The sequence below is a fragment of the Marmota marmota genome, unplaced genomic scaffold, assembly GCF_001458135.2.
Source record: "Marmota marmota marmota unplaced genomic scaffold, marMar, whole genome shotgun sequence".
Lineage (NCBI taxonomy): Eukaryota > Metazoa > Chordata > Mammalia > Rodentia > Sciuridae > Marmota > Marmota marmota.
In genome coordinates, this window is record NW_026000222.1 from 15635045 (window position 1) to 15655579 (window position 20535).

A 20535-nucleotide genomic window follows, 5' to 3' on the forward strand; every position below is an offset into this window, starting at 1 on the left:
TCAATTTGAGACTGAACATTTTAAAATGTGTTTTAGGTTTCCTAAAACTTAAATCCACAGCAATTAATTTTGGTTATGGGCATTAATTGGAGATCTTTTCTTTCCACAGAGCAAAATTAATGAATCATCTGTCCCTGCAAAGAATTTGTGATTGAAAGAATTTTAAATCCATGCTAGGAAAGGCCTGAGGTGCTATGGGTAAAAGGGACTGTGGCAAAGTTGGCCTTCTTACAAACTACTGTCTCAACATGTTTTTCTTTTGAGAGGCAATAAAATTCCAAATATGGAAGAAAAACTGACAGCATATAACCCAATGAATCTCCTGCCTAGTGGGAGATTCCTGGTGCTCCTAGTGACCCTCCAAAATCAACCGCAGCTGAGCAGCAATGCTGATATTTTCTTCTGCTTCCTCATACTCTAAAGCAAAGGAAAATCCTCACCAATCTTCCACTTATAACATCAAGGAGAAGCTCTCAATAAATAATGGGTTCTTATTGCAATAAAAAGGGAAGGGAAAAGACTATGGAAAGAGTTTTAAACGGGAAAGAGAAGGCAAAAATCCAAAGGTTAACACCATTTTCAGAAATTCCAATAATGCATAAAATTCATGACCTACATTTAGTTTGAATAGTAACTATCATACTATGTTCCATTTTTAGCTCATAAGAAGTAGGAAGGAGTGTTTGTTTAAAATAATGCAAACTGACTATGCAGTTATGGAGTATGCTTTCTCCATAATCCTCTACATAAAAGTAGGGAAGGTCAAGAGCAATGAAAAGGTAGAGCAAAGAGAATAGAGATGGGGCCAGCAGAGATAGTAGCACTTAGTCACACAGTAAATAACTGTAATGAAGTTTGCCTAGGTCACAATTAAATCTGATGTGTTCTTTAGGGACAGTAGAAAGGTTGGGGAGGAAAATGCTAAACATCATTGGTACTCAGTAATAGCTGAAATTTTAAGAAACAAATGACCTAAATATCAGGTATACACAATGGGGATGAATTAGTTGATGTTGCTGCATTGACCTATTCCTAAACTAGCTATCACCAGTTTCTTTAGACAGGAAGACTGACATCTTAAAGAAAATTTCCATCCAGGTATTAAGTATAGAAAGGGGGAAGGGAAAATTAACACTTTTGAACAGCTATTTCATGCCAGGAATTTTATGTAAACATTTTTCATAACTTTCATGATCACTTGGCTTAAAAAAAAATTGAGCCTTAAAGAATATTACATTTCTGACATCAGAGATTCCCTTGGGTCTGATCTGCTCAAGAGTCCTTTTATTTGCCTTAGAAGATAGGCAATCTCGGGCTGGGGATGTGGCTCAGGCAGTAGCGCGCTCGCCTGGCATGCGTGTGGCCCAGGTTCGATCCTCAGCACCACATACAAACAAAGATGTTGTGTCTGCCAAAAATTAAAAAATGGATATTGAAGATTAAAAAAAAAAAAGAAGAAGATAGGCAATCTTGGCCTGTTCTGATCGCTGTACTTTGGTCACCTATGGGTTTCTGGATCTTTTGCTGTCTCCTGGACCATAACAGGCCATTGATTTCCTAGCTCTTGCCTTGACTGTAGCTCCCAGGGTATGAACAAACTTGTTGAACAAACTATTACTAATGGGGAGAAATTACTGGGAAGATGTCTTAGAAAAGACATGTATAATCAAGAGCAAGTTAAAAACATTTAAGAAGCAGAATTCTACACAATCAGTACTAGTAACTCTACCATCCTCACTAGTGGAAAGGATGAGGAGAGTCCACAATAATGGTTATTTCAACAGTAAATTAAATCTCTAGAATTTTTATTATTTGCAGCAACAGCTTTACCTCTCTATATTTTGTTCAAGCAAATATTAAAATTCATCTTCCTTTCCAAAGTAAACACAACAGATTGGTGCAATTCACCCTCCCCTCAGAGAAACCAAGAGAAACCTAAGACAAAATATTTTAGAAAAAGTGCCTCACACATGCTAAGTAAGTACTCTGCCATTTTGTATCATTTGAACATGTATTTATTTGTAAAGGTGAATTCCGTTTGGAGAATGCTAATTCCACCCCCACCTCCAATACTGAGGATTGAATTCAGGAACATTCTACCACTGAGCTACATCCCCAGCCCCCCTAGCTTTATTTACTTATTCATTTGGTACTAAGGATTGAACCCAAGGGTGCTTTACCATTGAGCTACATCCCTACTCCCTCTACCCTGCCATGTTTTTGGAAATTTGAGACAGTGTCTCAGTTACTTAGTGCCTTGCTATATTGCTGAGGCTGGTCTTGAACTTGGGATCCTCCTGCCTCAGTCTCCTAAGCAGTTGGGATTACAGAAGTGGGCCACTGGAGCCAGCTTGCCTCTGGCATTTTCCAAAATTAAAATAACATTAGAAATATGCCCAAAATGCAAAATTTAACAAAAAATGTCTAGAATAATTAATAGGCAGTTTGATATATGTGTTTGCTGGAGTTCAAATATTATTTTCATGTTCCCATCATTGCCCTCTGGACATGCCATTCCCTTCATGTGGAATATGAAGATGAAGATCTTCTCCACTTCTTACCCATTCTATGTACCACTCTTCTCTCACCAGACCCAAAATACATTTCTAACATCACTCGATCCTTTATTATAAATTCTCTCTGCATTTATCTATCACTTGTAATGTACAGAATAATTTGAATTCTTTATGTGCTGTTTATTTGTATTTATAAGATCATTTTGTTACTTCTTAAAAACAGGGACTATGTCTGGGAATGGTAGTAAAGACCTATAATCCCAGTACTTGGGATTGTCTCAAAAAACAAAACAAAACAAAAAAAATCAGGAGTGGTAGCATGCACCTGTAATCCCAGCAACTTGGGAGGCTAAGGCAGGAGGATCGAAAGTTCAAAGCCAGCCTCAGCAACTTATTGAGACCCTGTGTTGACATAAAATATAAAAAGGACTGGGGATGTGACTCAGTGGTCGAGTACCCCTGAGTTCAATACCCAGTACCATAAACAATAAATAAATAAAAATTTAAAAGGGTTGTAGATGTAGCTCAGAGGTAGGCCTGCTAAAATGTAGGGGCTCATAGGTATTCAGTATGTGTTGATTAATCACCTTCAGCTTTGTGTCTCACAGGAAAAACCAGAGGAGACAAAGACTGAGAATATTAATTGATGACCTCCAGGCAAATGCAACAACAAAAACTTCAGGACAATTTTCCTGAACATGAAGCCAATTGTAACAATAAATTCTGTTAGTCTTTAGAGGAGCTAGCTTTTTTACCCAAACTGATTCACCAGAGAGGCAGTCTTATAGTGGATAATACCAAAAACTGTGAAATCTGATGAGCAATCTTATCTCTACCACCTACAAATGCTATGACCTTAGGCAAATTATTTAATGTCTCTCTCCCTTTCTAATTTTTCAATTTCTCCATATTTAACATAAGGATGAAGGGCTGGGGTTGTGGCTCAGTAGCAGAGCACTTGCCTAGCATGTGTGAGGCAGTAGGTTCAATCCTCAGCACCACATAAAAATAAATAAATAAAGGCATTGTGTCTATTTACAACTAAAAATTAAAAAAATAAAAATGAGGATGAAGCCCAGTGTAGGAATATGTGCCCAGAGTCCCAGCTACTTGAGAATCTAAGGCAGGAAAATCACCTGAGCCCAGGATATGGGACCAGCCTGTGCAACACAGTGAGACCCTGTCTCAAAAGCTAATAAAATAAAATAAGAATTATGTTACCTGACTCACGGATCTGTTAAAAGTTGTGATAATGAAGCCAGATGCAGTGGCGCATGCCTGTAATCCTAGCAGCTCGTAAGGCTGAGACAGAAGGATCTAGAGTTCAAAGCCAGCTTCAGCAACTGTAAGGTGCCAAGCAATTCAGTAAGACCCTGTCTCTAAATAAAATACAAAATAGGGCTGGGGATGTTCCTCAGTGGTCGACTGCCCCTGAATTCAATTGATGGTATAAACAACAACAACAACAAAAAAGTTGTGATAATGAATTGTGTGCATTGTCCCATGACTAAGTAATCCTAGGTACTCAGGAGATTGAGTTAGGAGGATTATAAATTCAAGGTCATTATGGGCAATTTAGAATTTGGCTCAAAATGAGATTAAAAAAAAGTTGTTTTAATGCATATAAAGTCTTTAACCAAGTAAGCTATCACAATGGTCATTATTATCTATTTCCATTGTTTCAATTTTTTTTTTTTTAATTTGCAATTTAAGCCAGGTGCAGCAGTGCACACACCTGTGATCCCAACTATTCTGGAGGTTGAGGATCCTAACTTCAAGGCCAGCCTGAGCAAGATTCTATCTGAAAATAAAAAAATAAAAAGGGCTGAGGATATAACACAGAAGTAAAACATACCTCTGGGTTCAATCCCACTACTGCAAATAAATAAATAGATAAATAACTTACAATTTAAATACAAAAATTATTTAAATTCTATTGCTCAATGTCTGCATTGTTATAGTACAAATAAGTTTGCTAGCAATGATCCCATTCTACATTTCAGTTTGGTGCATCTGCCACTATTCACTCATCAGGAGTGGGCTCGTGATCCAAGCCTAAACCACATCTCCATCATCTAGGTAACAGAGATAGACCCAAGGAGTAAGCAAAACAGAGTTGACCAGAGTCCTTCCCTGAGACGCAAGTAGATGCTAGAAGAAAAAAAGTTTTTCTTTACAGGTGCTATTAAGTTAGGGCAATATATTTCTAGAATTGCCAGTACCATTTTAGCTGACTATAAAGAATTAGACTCTCCACAACAGGAACTATTGCAGGCCAAGATAATTTGAGCCTTTTGATCCCACTGTACCTAAATCTAGATCCATCCCCAGTCTCAGGAGTTACATGAGGCAATGCATTCCACTTCTGTCCACTGTACCTAAATCTAGATCCAGCCTTAGTCTCAGAAGTTATGTGAGAAAATATATTCCATTTATGTTTAAATTTATTTAAAGGAGCTGGGCACAGTGGTATGTGCCTGTAATCCCAATGACTTGAGAGGCTTAGAAGGAGGACTGCAAGCTTGAGATCAGCCTCAGCAACTTGGTAAGGCCCTAAACAACTTAGCAAGATCCTGTCTCTAAATAAAAAAGGGCTGGAAATGTAGCTCAGTGGTAAAGTGCCTCTAGGTTCAATCCTAAGTATCCCCAAAACAAATAAATATTGGGGCTGGGGATGTGGCTCAAGTGGTAGCGCGCTTGCCTGGCATGCGTGCGGCCCGGGTTCGATCCTCAGCACCACATACAAAACAAGGATGTTGTGTCTGCCGATAACTAAAAAATAAATATTGAAATTCTCTCTCTGTCTCTCTCACTCTCTCTTAAAAAAAAAAAAAAAACAAATAAATAAATAAATACATGAACTTAAGGGCTTCTGTAACCAAATAATTCTTAATTAATAATTAAAAAAAAAAACTTTATGAGCTGGGTGAGGTGGCACATGCTCATAGTCTCAAGCTACTTGGGAGGGTGACACAGGAGAATCGCTTTAAACCCATGAGTTCCAGACCAGCCTGGCAACGCAGCAACATTGTGAGACCCTTTTCCAAATCAACAATAAAACCTATAAATGTCTTTTTTGGTAAAGATTTTTCTCTATCCTAGCCAGGCAGAGTGGCACATGTCTATAATCCCAAAAGCTCAGGAGGCTGAGGTAGGAGGAGTTCGAGTTCAAAGTCAGCTTCATCAACTTAGCGAGGCCCTAAGCAACTCAGTAAGATCCTGTCTCTAATAAAATATAAAAAAGAGGGATGTGGCTCAGTGGTTAAGCATTTCTGTACAAAAAAAAAAAAAAAAAGACTTTTCTCTATCCTAATTTATCTCTAATTTCAAGACCTGAGCTGGGGTCTATATATGTTTATTATCCTAGCTAGAAAAATGAAATAATAATTAATACTTGCAAAGTTGCTAGGAATTCATAGAAAAGTGATGTTCAAAATACTGTAAGTGGTGAGAATAATTATTATTCACTTGGCATCAAGTGTTTTTGAAAAGCTCCAATAGCACCCTGAACCCAAACAAATTTATTCTTGTTTTTCTTTTACAGCTATCTACAAGATTCCTAAATCTCTCAACTAATATGGTCTCTTATTTAATCTCTCATGTCATCTTCTAATGTTTTTAAAATAATGTAATGGATGCCTGTTATTTATGTCTGCCAAGTATCCATTTTCCTTCTGGCAACATCAGCTTCATTACCCTTTGAGAAAACCCACTTTCAGTTCATGTGGCTCAAGATCCAAGGTAAGTTCCTGATCTATGCTTGGCCTATTAGAACATTCAATAACTGATGGCCATATGATGTGACATGGATGACTCAGGTCTAGAACTTTTGGTTGAAATGACTGAAAAGGAGATATCACAACAATATCATGCTCTCCAAACTGATTATGGATTCAATATAATTTTAACCAAAATCCCAAAGGATTTGAGAATGATTAAATTATCCTAAAATTTATCTGGAGAACTATCTATAACAAAAAAAAAAAGTTTCATTATTTTTCAGAATTTATTGGCTGATATCATATACTTCAATAACCAGATATTAAGCATTAAAGCTAGAATATATAGTGTGCTATATTACAAAACACTCAAGTAGAATACAGTAGAAAATCAAGCATCAACCTAAGGAATATAAAAAAATAAGTGTAGGGGCTGGGGATGTGGCTCAAGCGGTAGCGCGCTCGCCTGGCATGCGTGCGGCCCGGGTTCGATCCTCAGCACCACATACAAACAAAGATGTTGTGCCCGCCGATAACTAAAAAAAAAAAAAAAAAAAAGATTAAAAAATAAAATAAAATAAAATAAGTGTATAAAAAAGGTATATTTCAAATTAATGAGGAAAGGACAGGTCATTCCTAGGGTAACAGGCAGCATGTGTATTGTATCCCACTCCAATGCAGACATAACTTAGTACAGCATTCATTCCAACTAAACCCAGAGATGGCTTCAAATCTTTACATAGCACTTCAGGCAGCCACCATCAATCTTAGAGAGTTATTTTGCAAAAGGATTATTTGACAGATAATGCTGAGACAACCAGTTATCTATTTGGAAAAATAAATAAAGCTAAATCTCTACTGCATATCATATGATAAAATAAATTCTACATAATTTAAAGAATTAAAACTTAAGCCATAAAGTGAAACATCAAAACTGCTGCAAAAGATACATAAGCTCTAAGATGAGGGTAAATGGTGGGTGCAGAGGCTCATCACTCCCTTAGTTTCTGACACTTCTGAGGCCCAGCTGCTTAGCCGTTTCTGGAGTCCTGAGACTTGGAGTACAATAACTCCATGAATTTTGAATAGGAATCTGTGTTTTGAAGCCCAAAGAGCCTTGAATAAAGCACATGCATATTCTTTTCTTTAATTTTTGGAAGCTGATAAACTCCTTTTACTATAAATAAACGAATCCATACATTTTTGTAATCTAACTCAATGAAAAATTGAAGCTCCCATTTTATAAATTGTAACATTTTATATACATGATGGATAAACTGAAAAATATACCACTCAACATTCTCTTCCCTTTGAACCATCAGGATTACTTTTCATGGGCTGAGATTGTGGCTCAGTGGCAGAGCGCTTGCCTTGCACCACATATAAATAAATAAATAAAGGTACTGTGTCCATCAAACTAAAAATAATATATATGACAGTGGAATGCATTACAATCCTTATTACACATATAATGAGCACAATTTTTCATATCTCTGGTTGTATACATAGTATATTCACATCAATTCATGTCTTCATACCTGTACTTTGGATAATAGTGATCATCACATTCCAACATCATTAATTACCCCATACCCCCACCCTTTCCCTCCAACCCCTCTGTCCTATCTAGAGTTCATCTATTCCTCCCATGCTCCCACTCCCTATCCCACTATGAATCAAATTAGCTCCTTATATCAAAGAAAACATTTGGCATTTGGTTTTTTGGGAATGGCTAACTTCACTTAGCATTATCTTTCCTAACTCCATCCATTTACCTGCAAATGCCATGATTTTATTCTCTTTTATTGCTGAGTAATATTCCGTTGTGTATATATGCCATGTTTTTTTAAAAAATATATGGAATGCTTTACGAATCTGCGTGTCATCCTTGCACAGAGGCCATACTAATCTTCTCTGTATCGTTCCAATTTTAGTATATGTGCTGCCGAAGGGAGCACTAAAAATAATATTTAAAGAAAAAAAAAGATTACTTTTCATGCTGGGCATAGTGGCAGACACCTGTAATCCCAGTAGCTTGGGAGGCGGAGGCAGGAGGATTGAGAGTTCAAAGTCAGTTCAGCAATTTAGGGAGGCACTAAGCAACTCAGTGAGACTCTGTCTCTAATAAAATACAAAATAGGGGTAGGGATGTGGCTCAGTGGTCAAGTGCCCCTGATCCCTGGTAACCCCCCCCCAAAAAGATTACTTTTCATAAAGCATTCTAAAATTATAAATTTAAAAATATGAAAGTCCAAAGATGATAGGAAGAAAATGTTGCAGAAAATCCAAAATAATAATTTAAAAAACTGTGCACCTCAGATAGCTGTAACTAGTTATATGTCAAAGCATTCTAGTAATGTCTTAGGACACTGAAAATGAAACCAAGTTCGAATTATGTAACTCTTATTTTTCTAAAAGGCAAGTCTACTGATACCATAATCACTGTCAGTTTGTTCCTATACAAAATTATTTCATAAATTTTTATACCAAAATAAAAAACATATTTTACGAAGGAATCAATGCATTTATATTTATTACTCCAGGCAAAAAAATTAAACTCAACTGAATAGGTCATCATTTCTCCAGAGAAACTCAAAGCTCCTTTCTTTATAATCTAGAAAAAAAGACTCTTTAACAGAAGGCCATGCTCTCATTTCATGTGATTAAATGTAGTAAAGTGTTTATAAACTAAAATCTTTCTTCTTAAACTTTGCAGACAGCAGATATAGTTACATTACCTAAGTGCTTTATAACAAAGCTAAATGATTAAGTGTAACCCTCCAAATTATTCCATTTTTTTCCACTGGTAATCATATTTTTATTGTCCTGAATAGCAATCCCATAGTTTTCTCTATATCCAATCTTCCACCATATCCTGCCATTTATTCTTTTAAAACAGTGACTCAGTTTTCTTTCCCCCGCTTCACCTCCAGAGACAGGTAACCAGGTATTGAACCCAGGGGCACTTAACCACTAAGCCACATCCCCAGCTTTTTAAAAAATTCTTAATTCTGGCACAGGGTCTCACTAAGTTGCTTAGGACCTTGCTAAATTGTTCAGGCAGGCTTTGAACTTGAGATTCTCCTGTCTCAGCCTCCTGAGCTGCTGGGATTACAGGTGTGTGCCATTGTGCTTGGCAAGTGACAATTTTCTACACCAATGTCTCTGTCGCTACAGAACTGTTTCCACCAGTCTCAAATCTCTGGGTACATAGGGACCTGGAAGGAGGCTCTCTAGGCAGGAAAAGGTCTCCAGTGGACTCTGCATCCTTTAGCAAGAATCACCCATTTTGTTCTAGGATTAAATCTTCCTGTTTGCCATAGGGTTTAAGAAAAAAGGCTGGCTCCTGGGCTGGGACTGTGGCTCAGTGGGAGAGTGCTTGCCTGGCATATATGAGGCCCTGGGTTTGATCCTCAGCATCACATACAAAAAATAAATAAGATAAAGGTATTGTGTCCATCTATAACTAAAAAATATTTAAAAAAAGAAAGAAAGAAAGAAAAAAAGAAGTTTGGCTGTTATCTATGAGGACCAAATAACTCATCATCATAGAATTGAGTTAAAGGTAACAGATGGACAAAATAACTATTTATTTATATGTAGTGCTATGGCTCAAACCCAGTGCCTCACAAGTGCTGGGCAAGTACTCTACCACCGAGCTATAACCCCAGGCCCAGTAATAGCCTTTTAATGAATAATTCCTTCACAACATGGTTTAGTGTGACAAATTTAATAAGATAGGAAACATCTTAAAGGCATTGTTCTTTCCAGTTCATTTATGAACTAAAAGAACTAGAAAAACAAAAACAAAAACAAACAAAAAAAACTTCCTCTCTGTTCCTACTGGAGTCACTCTCCCTCTCCAATGGTTATCACCTCTGGTTTGGATCACTGTTCACTACAACAGCTGTAGTTTTGTCTACCTTTGGTCTTTCGTCTTTGCTCTGCATCCAGTGCACACACTGCTGCCAACCCAAAATTCTGTTCCCATCATGTCATTTCCTGGCTCAAAATCAGATTGCATCAGTTCTCCACCCCTCTATCTCTTGAACCTCTCTCCCACTCTGTTGGCTTTTTCTCCTTGCTGTATAAATATGTCCCAACTCTTTCCCACTTAAAACAGAATACGAAACAAACAACCACAAAAGTAAACCTTCCTTCCATACATTATCCCACTATAGATCCGGCTTTTGCTTTTGTTTTTCTTTTTTGCTGAGCTTTTTTATTTTTGAGCAGTGCTGGGGATTGAACCAAGAGTTTCCCACATGCTAAGCAAGCATTCTACCACTGAGGTACACCCCCTACCCCTATTTGCTGAGTTTTTTAAAAGAATGTTCTACTCATTGTTTGCACCCTGCTGAAGCAGCACTTATGAGGACTCCAAGGATCTTAGTTCTCTAATTATCATATCCAATGGACTTTGTAACTAGATTCTGGTTTTGTTTTGTTTGTTTTTTCTTCAGACACATTCTGGCTATATTGTACAGACTGGCCTCAAACTCAAGATTTTCTTGCCTTAGCCTCCCAGGTAGCTGGGATTTAGTTCTCAGCTTACTATCTCTTGCCTGCTAAACCATCACTGTATCAGTTTCTTCCAAACTTCCTCCTACCTCCTGGGCCTTACCTTTCTACATTCCTCTCCCTTTAATCTGGCTTTAAATGTAAGGGTTCTGCCAAAGGTCAAATGTTCTCTCTGATATGTAGATGCTATCCTACAATAAGGGGTGTGGAATAAAAGTTCAATGGATTAGACAAATGGGAACAAAGGGAAGGGAGAAGGGATAGGAATACAAGAAACTGGAATGAATCTAACAAAACTTTCCTATGTGCATATATGAATACACCACAGTGAATCTCAATATCATGTACATCCAGGGGCTGGGGTTGTGGCTCAGTGGTAGCACGCTTGCCTAGCATGGGTAAGGCACTGGGTTCTATTCTCAGCACCACATATAAACAAATAAATGAATAAAGGTCGATCAATAACTAATAAAAATTTAAAATAAAAACAATAATAATAACATCATATACATCCACAAGACTGGGATCCTAATTAGAATAAGATATATTCCATGTTTGTATAAATGTATCAAAGTAAATTCTACTGTCACATGTAACTAAAAAGAAAAACAACAACAAAAAAACAAACAAAACAAAACAAAAAAAACCCACAAGTGGAGATTCTACAGGACTGCATCCTGGCCCTACTTCTCTTTTTCAACTGCATTATTCTCTTATGACTTCACACTTCATGGCTTCACTTGCCACCTGTATCCTGACATCTCATAAATCTTCGCTATAGCTCTCTGACATTTTTCTCAATTACAGAATTATACTTCCAACCAGCTACTGGCCTTTTCCACCACGATATCACACAAGTAACACAAATTCAACATGCCTAAAACCAAACCTCTTATCTTCACCCCAAACTAGTTCCTTCCTGTTCATTCTGGTCTCATAATTATCCAGTTTCCCAAGCCAGAAGTCCAAGACTTACCCTCCACTTCTTTTTCTCCTTAAGATCACAAACATTTAGACTTCTTGTTTCTCTTTAATATTTTTTCATCCTCACAGTATCCCAGCCAGTCTCACTTTCATGACATTGCAATAGCATCCTAACTGCTTTCCCTTATCTCATGTCTTGAGCTCCATACTCCATTAGTCACAGTCCACTTTTTACACTTTCTCATCTAAAGCACTTTGGCAGCACTCTGTAGGCCTATACCTTTTTGACAGTAAAGCCATCAGTAAAAATTTGAGTATATTTTCAATGATTAAATATCTATTAATGCACAGATATTATAAAACATATATAAATGTAGAAATCAAGAAAGAGAGAGATGATATAAGTACACAAATATATCCCTGATTAAGCCATTTTAACATTAGTACTGTATGACTCAAAGTGCAAAATATTCTTAGAATGAAGTTCATTATTAATGACATAATATGCATATATATCTATATTTCAAATAGTCTTCTTGACAATTTCATTTTTCAGATTGACTTCCCAACAGATATAATTACCTTAAAATGTGTTAAAGAGCTCTCATTAGGGGGGCAAAAGACAGCTCTATCATTTTGTTATTGTTTGCAGTGTGAGAATTATCTTTAATCTATGTTTGTATATTTAGGTGTGTGTAAATCAGTAAGCCACACATTCATTTTGTGAAGATTAACTGAGCAAAAAGCAGATAATAACTTAAGCCCACTCAAGTAGGGTCAAGTAATCCTTATGAACTGCAATACGACAATAGCAGGCAAATTATTAACATTATCACTATCAGCTCTTCTGTTTTGTGAAACATCCACTCTTCCCTTGAAACAAAACCTTTTATACTGAATTTGTAATGGTACCACCTATGAGGCTGAGAGAGCCAGTGCAGTAAATATTAATGAAGTCCAGTTTCTTCTTTTTGTCAACTTGCAAAAAAATGTATATAAACTGTATCAGAGGGGCTGGAGTTGTGGCTCAGTGGTAGAGCACTTGCCTGGCATGTGTGAGGCCCTGGGTTCAATCCTCAGCACCACATATAAATAAATAAAATTTTAAAAATCCGTTAAAAAAAAAAAACTGTATTAGAGACCACTGCTTAACACTGCATAGCACTCGATGATCTGGCCTCTGCCCACTTTCCTGCCTTCTCTGCTTTACTTCTCTGAACAGTGACTTATCACTTTCTTACTTTCAACATGCTCTCTCATTGGACATCTACCTCTGTTTCCCAGACAATGTGTTCTCACCTGTATTAATGCACTTACTTCAACCTGCTATAATTGGTTTCTTACCACTTAAAAGTCAGAGATTACTCCCAATTTGAAATTCTCAGCATCTACCACAATAGCTTGTTTGCAGTTGATACTTAATACTGACTGACAAATGAAAAAGGTCCAAATTCTGGCTGGCCTTCAAAGTCTTGTATTAATCTAGCTTCAATCTACCCAACCTTACTTTCTTCCCCTAAGTCCATACCAATTAGCCCATCACTTCATTTCCTTATCATATGTCATACTAATTTTGACTTTTGCTCAGGCTATCCCATAAACTTGCTTGGACTGACTTCCATCTAGAAAAAAGCAGTCTGTCCCTCAAGCCTCAGGTCAAAACTTCCTCAACTCTTTGATTCCTCAATTGATCATTTCCTTCAGAGACCTCCACAGAGTGAGTACTACACATTTTAGCAATTATTCTCTAGGTGCTAGTCTTCTCTCCCCAGTTTCACTCTAAGTTCTCTGAGGCCAAGAACTGTCTTTACCTTCTTTTGCACTGATCTCACAGCACATCTGGCTGTGTGGTTGTAGATGTGGGTGGCACTGTACAGGGCAGAAAGCAATGGAGTAGGTATTAGACCAAGCTCTACACCAGTTCATTATGTAATTTTTTTTGGGGGGAGGGGGTACTGGAGACTGAACTCATGGTCACTTTACCACTGAAATACATCCCCAGTCATTTTTATTTTTATTTTGAGACCGGATCTTGCTAAGTTGACTTCAAACTTGTGATCCTCCTGTCTCAACCTCCAAATCAATGGAAGTACAGGCGTGTGCCCCAGTGCCCAGCTTGTTAGGTAATCTTAATTAAATTAACATCTCTGGCTGTTCATTCCTCATTGGTAAGATGAGGCTTTCTTTTTGGGAGGTACCAGGGATTAAATCCAAGGGTGCTCAACTACTGAGCCACATCTCTAAATATTTTATTTAGAGACAGGGTCTCACTAAATTGCTTAGGATCTTGCTAATTGATGAGGCTGGCTTTGAATTTGCTTGCAATCTTCTTGTCTCAGCCTCCTAAGTCTCTGGGATTACCAGGTGTATAATCACACCCAGCAGTAGGCTTTACAATTTTTAAAATGATAGGCAAGATATATCTTCTTGTCCAAAGGAAACATTACAATCCCTCCCCTAAAAAAAAAAAAAAATCAAGAGAAGCCAGGCACGGTGCTCACCTGTAATCCCAGCAGCTCAGGAGGCTGAGATCGCGAGTTCAAAGCCAGCCTCAGCCAAAGCAAGGCACTAAGCAACTCAGTGAGATCCTGTCTCTAACTAAAATACAAAATTGGGCTGGGGATGTGGCTCAGTAGTTGAGGAACAACAACAACAACAAAAAGTAAAAAAGAAAAATCAGTTGAGATCTAAATTAAAGCCTGGTTATGATTCCTAAAAATGCTCTTCGAATTTTCGTAACCACTCTGTATTAGAATCAATTGACTTCTCATATTTTGGTGATAATTTGGAGAGCATATTTTAACATAAAAGGAAGGGATTCTCTTTAAGAAATAATCAGGCCACAATGGCAGCTTCTCACATAAGCACGCCTAATCATCCAAATGAAACAAAGTAAGGCTAATTAAAAAAAAGAAAGAAAGAAAGAAGTACAGAAAAACAAGCATCCTTTTACCTCAGTAGTTCTTTAAGAGATAACTAATATGGGCTAGGGTTGTGGCTCAGTAGTAGAGTGCTCACCTAGCACATGAGACGCCCTGGGTTCGATCCTCAGCTCCACATAAAAATAAATAAATAAAGGTATTGTGTCCATCTACAACTAAAAAATAAATATTTTTTAAAAAGCAATAACTAATGAATAAACATGCAAAATCTCAAAGAAAATATAGGGGCTGGGGCTATAGCTCAGTGGTACAGTACATGTGCAAGGTCCTGAGTTAAATCTCCAGCACTCCCTCTCCCTAAAAAAAAATGTAAAATGTTCTTCCTAGGGTACTCTCAATTTTTCTTATATGCAATAAAGAAATCAACCGTGTGGGAATCCAAAACGGCTTTAATTTAGGAGCCTAAAAATGTCAGTGGCAGGGCTGGGGCTGGGGCTCAGTGGTAGAACGCTCACCTAGCACACCTGAGGCACTGGGTTCGATCCTCAGCACCACATAAAAATGAAATAAAGATATTGTGTCCACTTACAACTAAAAAATAAATATTAAAAAAAAGTCAGTGGCATTTGTTATAAGTCAGGGACACAAAAAAACACAAAAAAAGGCTTTATTAAATGTGACGCTCAAAATTTCAAATATTTTAGATACAAAAATTTATTTTCAATTCTGAAGTTAAATTTCATACCAGTCTATTTCATCCATACATTTAACCATTTTCTTTTCAGCAGAGTTGATAACAGTATTTTTAGAAAAATATTCTGGCAATCAAAAGTGATTTTTCAACACTATTCCAGTGAGAATTGCTTCAAAAATATTTTTTTTCTCAAATATCAAACCTTACAAACTGTACACTTTAAATAAACCATCTTCCCTAACCTTCCCTGGAACCTTTTTATTGTGTAGCCTAATTCAAGTTTAGTTAATTTCACAGCCTTAAAAATATAAATTCTAGAGCCTGGGGATGTGGCTCAAGCGGTAACGCACTTGCCTAGCATGCACAGGACACTGGGTTCAATCCTCAGCACCACATAAAAATAAAATAAAGATGTTGTGACCACCGAAAACTGAAAAATAAATATTAAAAAATTCTCTCTCAAAAATAAATAAATAAATAAATTCTAGAAGCTTTCTGGATAAACCTTAATCTAGTGTAAAGGAATCAGCAAATTCAATATATAGTACCTGACAGGTGAATAGAGTTACCCCCATTGAGCCTAGAATCTGCATTATTAATACAAAGGCTATCTAATCTGCATACCTTTATATCAATGCTAATAGTCACTAGCTACAACTACAAGTACACACTTAATAGCAAGTCTTATGGTTTTGAGTACTAAGTGTAAAGGAAGAGGAAAAATCAGATAAAAAGGAAACTAAACGAAAATTTAAGGACAAAACATTACCCTATCCAAGAGAGAGAAGAAAAACAGGAACATAAAATTAGAAAACGTTGTCACATCCAAGACACTCAAACTCATTCTTAACTCATTCATCTGAAACAATTCTTAACATATACATTTTTTTTTCCTGGTAAAATGAAGTCTTGGGTTTTAACAACTTGCTCTCCTGGTTTACAGTGTATTTGTTAATTCACAGCATACCTTCATGACCAAGTCCTGCCTTCTTCAGTCATTTTGCTATTATTGTTCATGCTGTATTTCCAGGGCCTAATAAAAGCGCTGAACACATAAACTGTCAAATGAATAACAACTCTTAGAGGAAGGTATTATTACCACCCTGGTTTTACAGATGAGGAAACAAAGGTGTAACAAGATGAAGTAATTTGACTAGGAATTACAAACCACTAACCAGAAACAAACCCAAGTCTGACCACAAGTCCTTGCTTATACCATACTCTTAGTGGGCTACTGGCAGCATAACTTCTTTTTGTTTATTTAATTTTTTGGTACTGAGAATTGAACCCAGGGGTGCTTTACCACTGAGCTTTTTATTTTTTGAGACAGGGTCTTGCTAAGTTGCTGAAGCTGACCTCAAACTGTGCTCTTCCTGCCTCAGCCTCCTCAGTCACTGGAATTGCAGGCATGTGTCACTGTGCCCGACCAGAAAAACTTCTTAATATCTGGTACTTCAGTGTCTTACTGGTGACAGACAGCTCTCTCTTCTTAGGGAAGGCTCAATTTAAGCATCATCTTCTCCATCAACCTTTTCCTGGGCATTCTCAATCTCTGATTCCCCTTAGGGACCCATGTAGACTTCTCTCTTTTTTATGCTGGGCTCTCTCCAGACTACTAACTTTAACAGTACTTTAGCCCTTTGCTCTACTTCTGTCAACTCAAAGCTTATTGAGGGTAGGAATCAAGTATGTTGAAGTGCTCTGGCTCATAATTAAAGTTGATTTGCTGCTAAATATCCTATTTGCAAAGGACAAGCCACTATAAGAGAATAGTCTGGCCTAAAATGCAAATATTGACAAGGAGGAGAAACTCAGGCTAGAAATTTCCTTCTTGGATTCATGTAGCTCTTCTCCTTCATGAATAAAGGTCTATGAATTTCTCTGTAACCCATCAATAATTGCCCCCCCAACAAAAATATAAATAAAACAAAGATATGTGTCCATCTACAACTAAAAATAAAAAATAAAGAGCAATTGTTTTATTAAAAAAAAAAAAAAAAAAGTTCAGATTTTCCAGGTGTGCTAGGGCATACCTGTAATCCCAGCATCTTGGGAAGCTGAGGCAGAAGGATTTCAAGTTCAAAGCTAGCCTCAGCAATTTAGCAAGGCCCTAAGCACCTCAGCAAGACCTTGTCTCTAAATAAAATTTTACAAAGGGCTGGGAATGTGGTTCAGTGGTTAAGCACCTCTGGGTTCAATCCCTGGTACAAAAAAAAAAAAGAGTTCTGTTTTCATCCTTCATCACTCTGCATTCTCTTACACTGCCACAGTCATACTGTTTACCCAAACTTTTACACCTCTCTCTGAACTCCTAACTTACTGAGGGCAGGAATTGAGTGTCCTCAAGTGCTTCTGGCTCACAGTAAACTAATAATAAAGTTTATTATAGGGCTGAGGATGTGGCTCAGTGGTAGAGCACTTGCCTGGCATGTGTGAGGCACTGAGTTCAATCCTCAGCACCATATAAAAAAATGAATTAATTAAATTATGGTATTTTTTTTTAAAGTTTATTATAAACTTTTTGGAATACCAAAAATGTATTCTACCTTTAATCAATCTTTATGTGTGGACAAGTATGTTGTCTCTAATTGACTGTACCATTCCTTTGCTAGAATGCTTTCCTTGGACAGAAGATGCAAATAAGAAAACAAAATCACTATTAATCCTTTCCCCTTGGAGGAATAAGAGGAAAGAGTCAAATAAATGTTTGATGGATGAATAAATGAACAAACAATCCCTAAAAATTCCTGAGACAAAAAAGAACCCTTTAGCTAGGTTCAGTAACCTCAGGCAACCAGAAACTAGCTTTCCTTCACTTGGGGGTGGAAAGAATGTGCTTGAAATTCCCTGCCCACACCACAAAAACAGCATCACTGTGCTACTGTACTATATTAAGGCAACTTTTTCAAGTTTTCAAATATTGAATGAAAGGACAATATAGTGTGAAAATTTCAAGGGCTAAGAATACACTTAATTTTTTTTTTTTTTTGCAACAGGATCTCACTATGTTTGCCAGACTGGCCTCTCTTAGGCTTGTGAATAGCTGGAACTACAAGGTACATCACCAAACTCTATCCTGTAAAAGTAGTCTACCTGAATAGAACAACATCTTTCAACATTGAAAGTTTGGGTCATTAAATTACTGTTTTCTGTGATTTTGTGAGAGCAATTTTATTTTTATAACCCTACACTTAAAAAATGCAACATCATAAATCCACCATACTGACTTAACACACCTATAAGAACATGAACTGCTTGACTTATACAAAATAGGAAAACAGAACCTATGTGTAGGTAAAAAGGCATTCAATAAATATGTTATTATGCTGTCATCTGTAAACCTTTCTAAAAGCACATGTGGCCTATTTTAGACTAATGAATACTAGTAAGCATTTATTATGTAGTTTTAATTTCACTGGTATGAATACCAGGTTCAAATTATATCTAAACAAAAACCAGGTTTTGTTTGTTTTTACATGGGATGTGAAGGGTTGAACTGTCTATCCATTTAATACTATATGAGTTGTATGAAATTTCGTATTCTGGCTTGAAGAATTCATAACAAGTGTTTAGCTAAACCAATTTCAGGATACATGTTTTAGAGTAGAAATTTTTTTTACATAATCTGTAATTAAGTCACGATCTGTTATTTTACTCCTTTTATTAACACTACTTTCTGAGCAATGTCTAGCTCCACATATAAGTAGACTAGGATATAGTAAAGCTGGGACACTGAAATTTCACAATTGCAGCACATTAAATAATTTCTTTGCAAATTAACATTTTCCGATTATTTACAAGCAGATTTATATTAAAAGGGGGGGGGATATTTTGTCAAGTTAGACTTCTGGCTTCTCAGTTTATAGAAGACTGCTCCCTCCCCAACCCTGTCCCCCAGCAGTTCCCTCCCCTGCCAGGAATTTCTCTTGACTCATCTCTGCCCATTTTAACCATCACTTCCTTGGAGAACTGGCTCAAGATTCAGCTCTTTGAAAAAGTCCACACTGGGTAAGCCCATCTCCATCAACTTAATTCCTAACTTTGCATTCCCTTGGCACTTATACATACTTTGCACTACAAAAATCAAAGTCCTCCCTCTAACTTATTTTGCACTTTTTCTATCATTTCCCCAACTAGAGACCAAGTAGGAACAGCATCTTCTTTTATATTATCTTTTACAAAGCCAACAATAAATGCTTCTGGAATATTTGAATCACCAGTGAAATATTTGAATCATCAGTTTTTTCCATACTCTTCATTTTCATTACTCTATTACCAATGACAGGCATGAGTCCGTGAGGAGAGGAGAGTTAATTTTTTAATTTTATTTTTTGAGGGGCCTCAAACATGCTAGGCAAGGACTGTACCAGAGCCACATCCGCAGCCCCAGGTGATGGGATTTATTTTTGCTTCATCCCACAAATTCATAATAAAATATCCAGAACACAGATCATATACATACTTTTAAGGTAAAGAATAATCTTGGCTATCCAAACATTTCTTGTGATGTACCATTTCAAGTTTCTTATGAAACGTCTCCTAGTCTTGAAGCAGCATGCCTGTCAGCGGTAGGAAGCTGGCACCAGTCTCTTGCAAAAGGGGCAAAACTCTAGTTGGCAGTAAACTTTCAAACACGTGAGCCTCCACTGTTAAACAAGGCTCATTAACCACACAAACTTGCTGTTTCAGCTCTCTGGCTTCAATGAAGTGCTATGATCTCCTTTAGTTATTGTTGAGAGCCAATGATGGGTTAAACTCCCATAAATTAACCAGCACTTTGATGGTTTACCCAAGCATACCGGTGGCATCGGAGTGGATGGCTCGCTTTCTTTCTTTCTTTTTAATAGACCCGCCCGCCTGAGAAGCCAGAATGGAGTGAAGAAAACAGCCAACCCGGCATTTCTTAGCAAGCAAAAGGAGAACTACAGAACTGGAGCCGATCGGCCTCCTCCTAGTTCTTAGTGTCAGCTTATCGTACAGAGGGGGGAGCTTCACAAGCTGCTGCTCTTTGCTAAATCTCAGTCGAGTTCCTCGGGGGCAGCAAGCCACACTTAGGCTAGGGCTGCCCAACTTTTCCTGCAAGGAGCATCAGTTTTTCCATACTCAGAGACCCAGAAAGGGGGGGTTTGCAGTGAGGGGCGGAGGGAACCGGTTCGCCCCTCAAAGGGTAGCAGAAATAAGGTGCGCGCGGGTGAGCCCAGGCCGTCGCCGCCGCCCGCCCGCCCGCCCGGCCCGCTCTCCGCCGGCCCGCTCACCCTCGAGCAGCACCTCCTTGCCCG

The 20535-nt window shown here is 37.6% G+C and overlaps 1 protein-coding gene and 1 non-coding gene across 2 annotated transcripts in view; both read right to left on the reverse strand.

Annotated features, from left to right (window-relative positions):
* Sntb2 (syntrophin beta 2) overlaps positions 1-20535 on the reverse strand; it is a 90158-nt gene that overhangs the window by 69216 nt on the left and 407 nt on the right. The window contains exon 2 of the mRNA XM_015496311.2: positions 20512-20527. Coding sequence (XP_015351797.1) covers positions 20512-20527 — 16 coding nt within the window. The remainder of the gene's footprint in view (positions 1-20511; positions 20528-20535) is intronic.
* LOC125613180 lies at positions 8087-8193 on the reverse strand. The gene has a single exon (XR_007343677.1). It is a non-coding gene; the product is annotated as a U6 spliceosomal RNA (small nuclear RNA).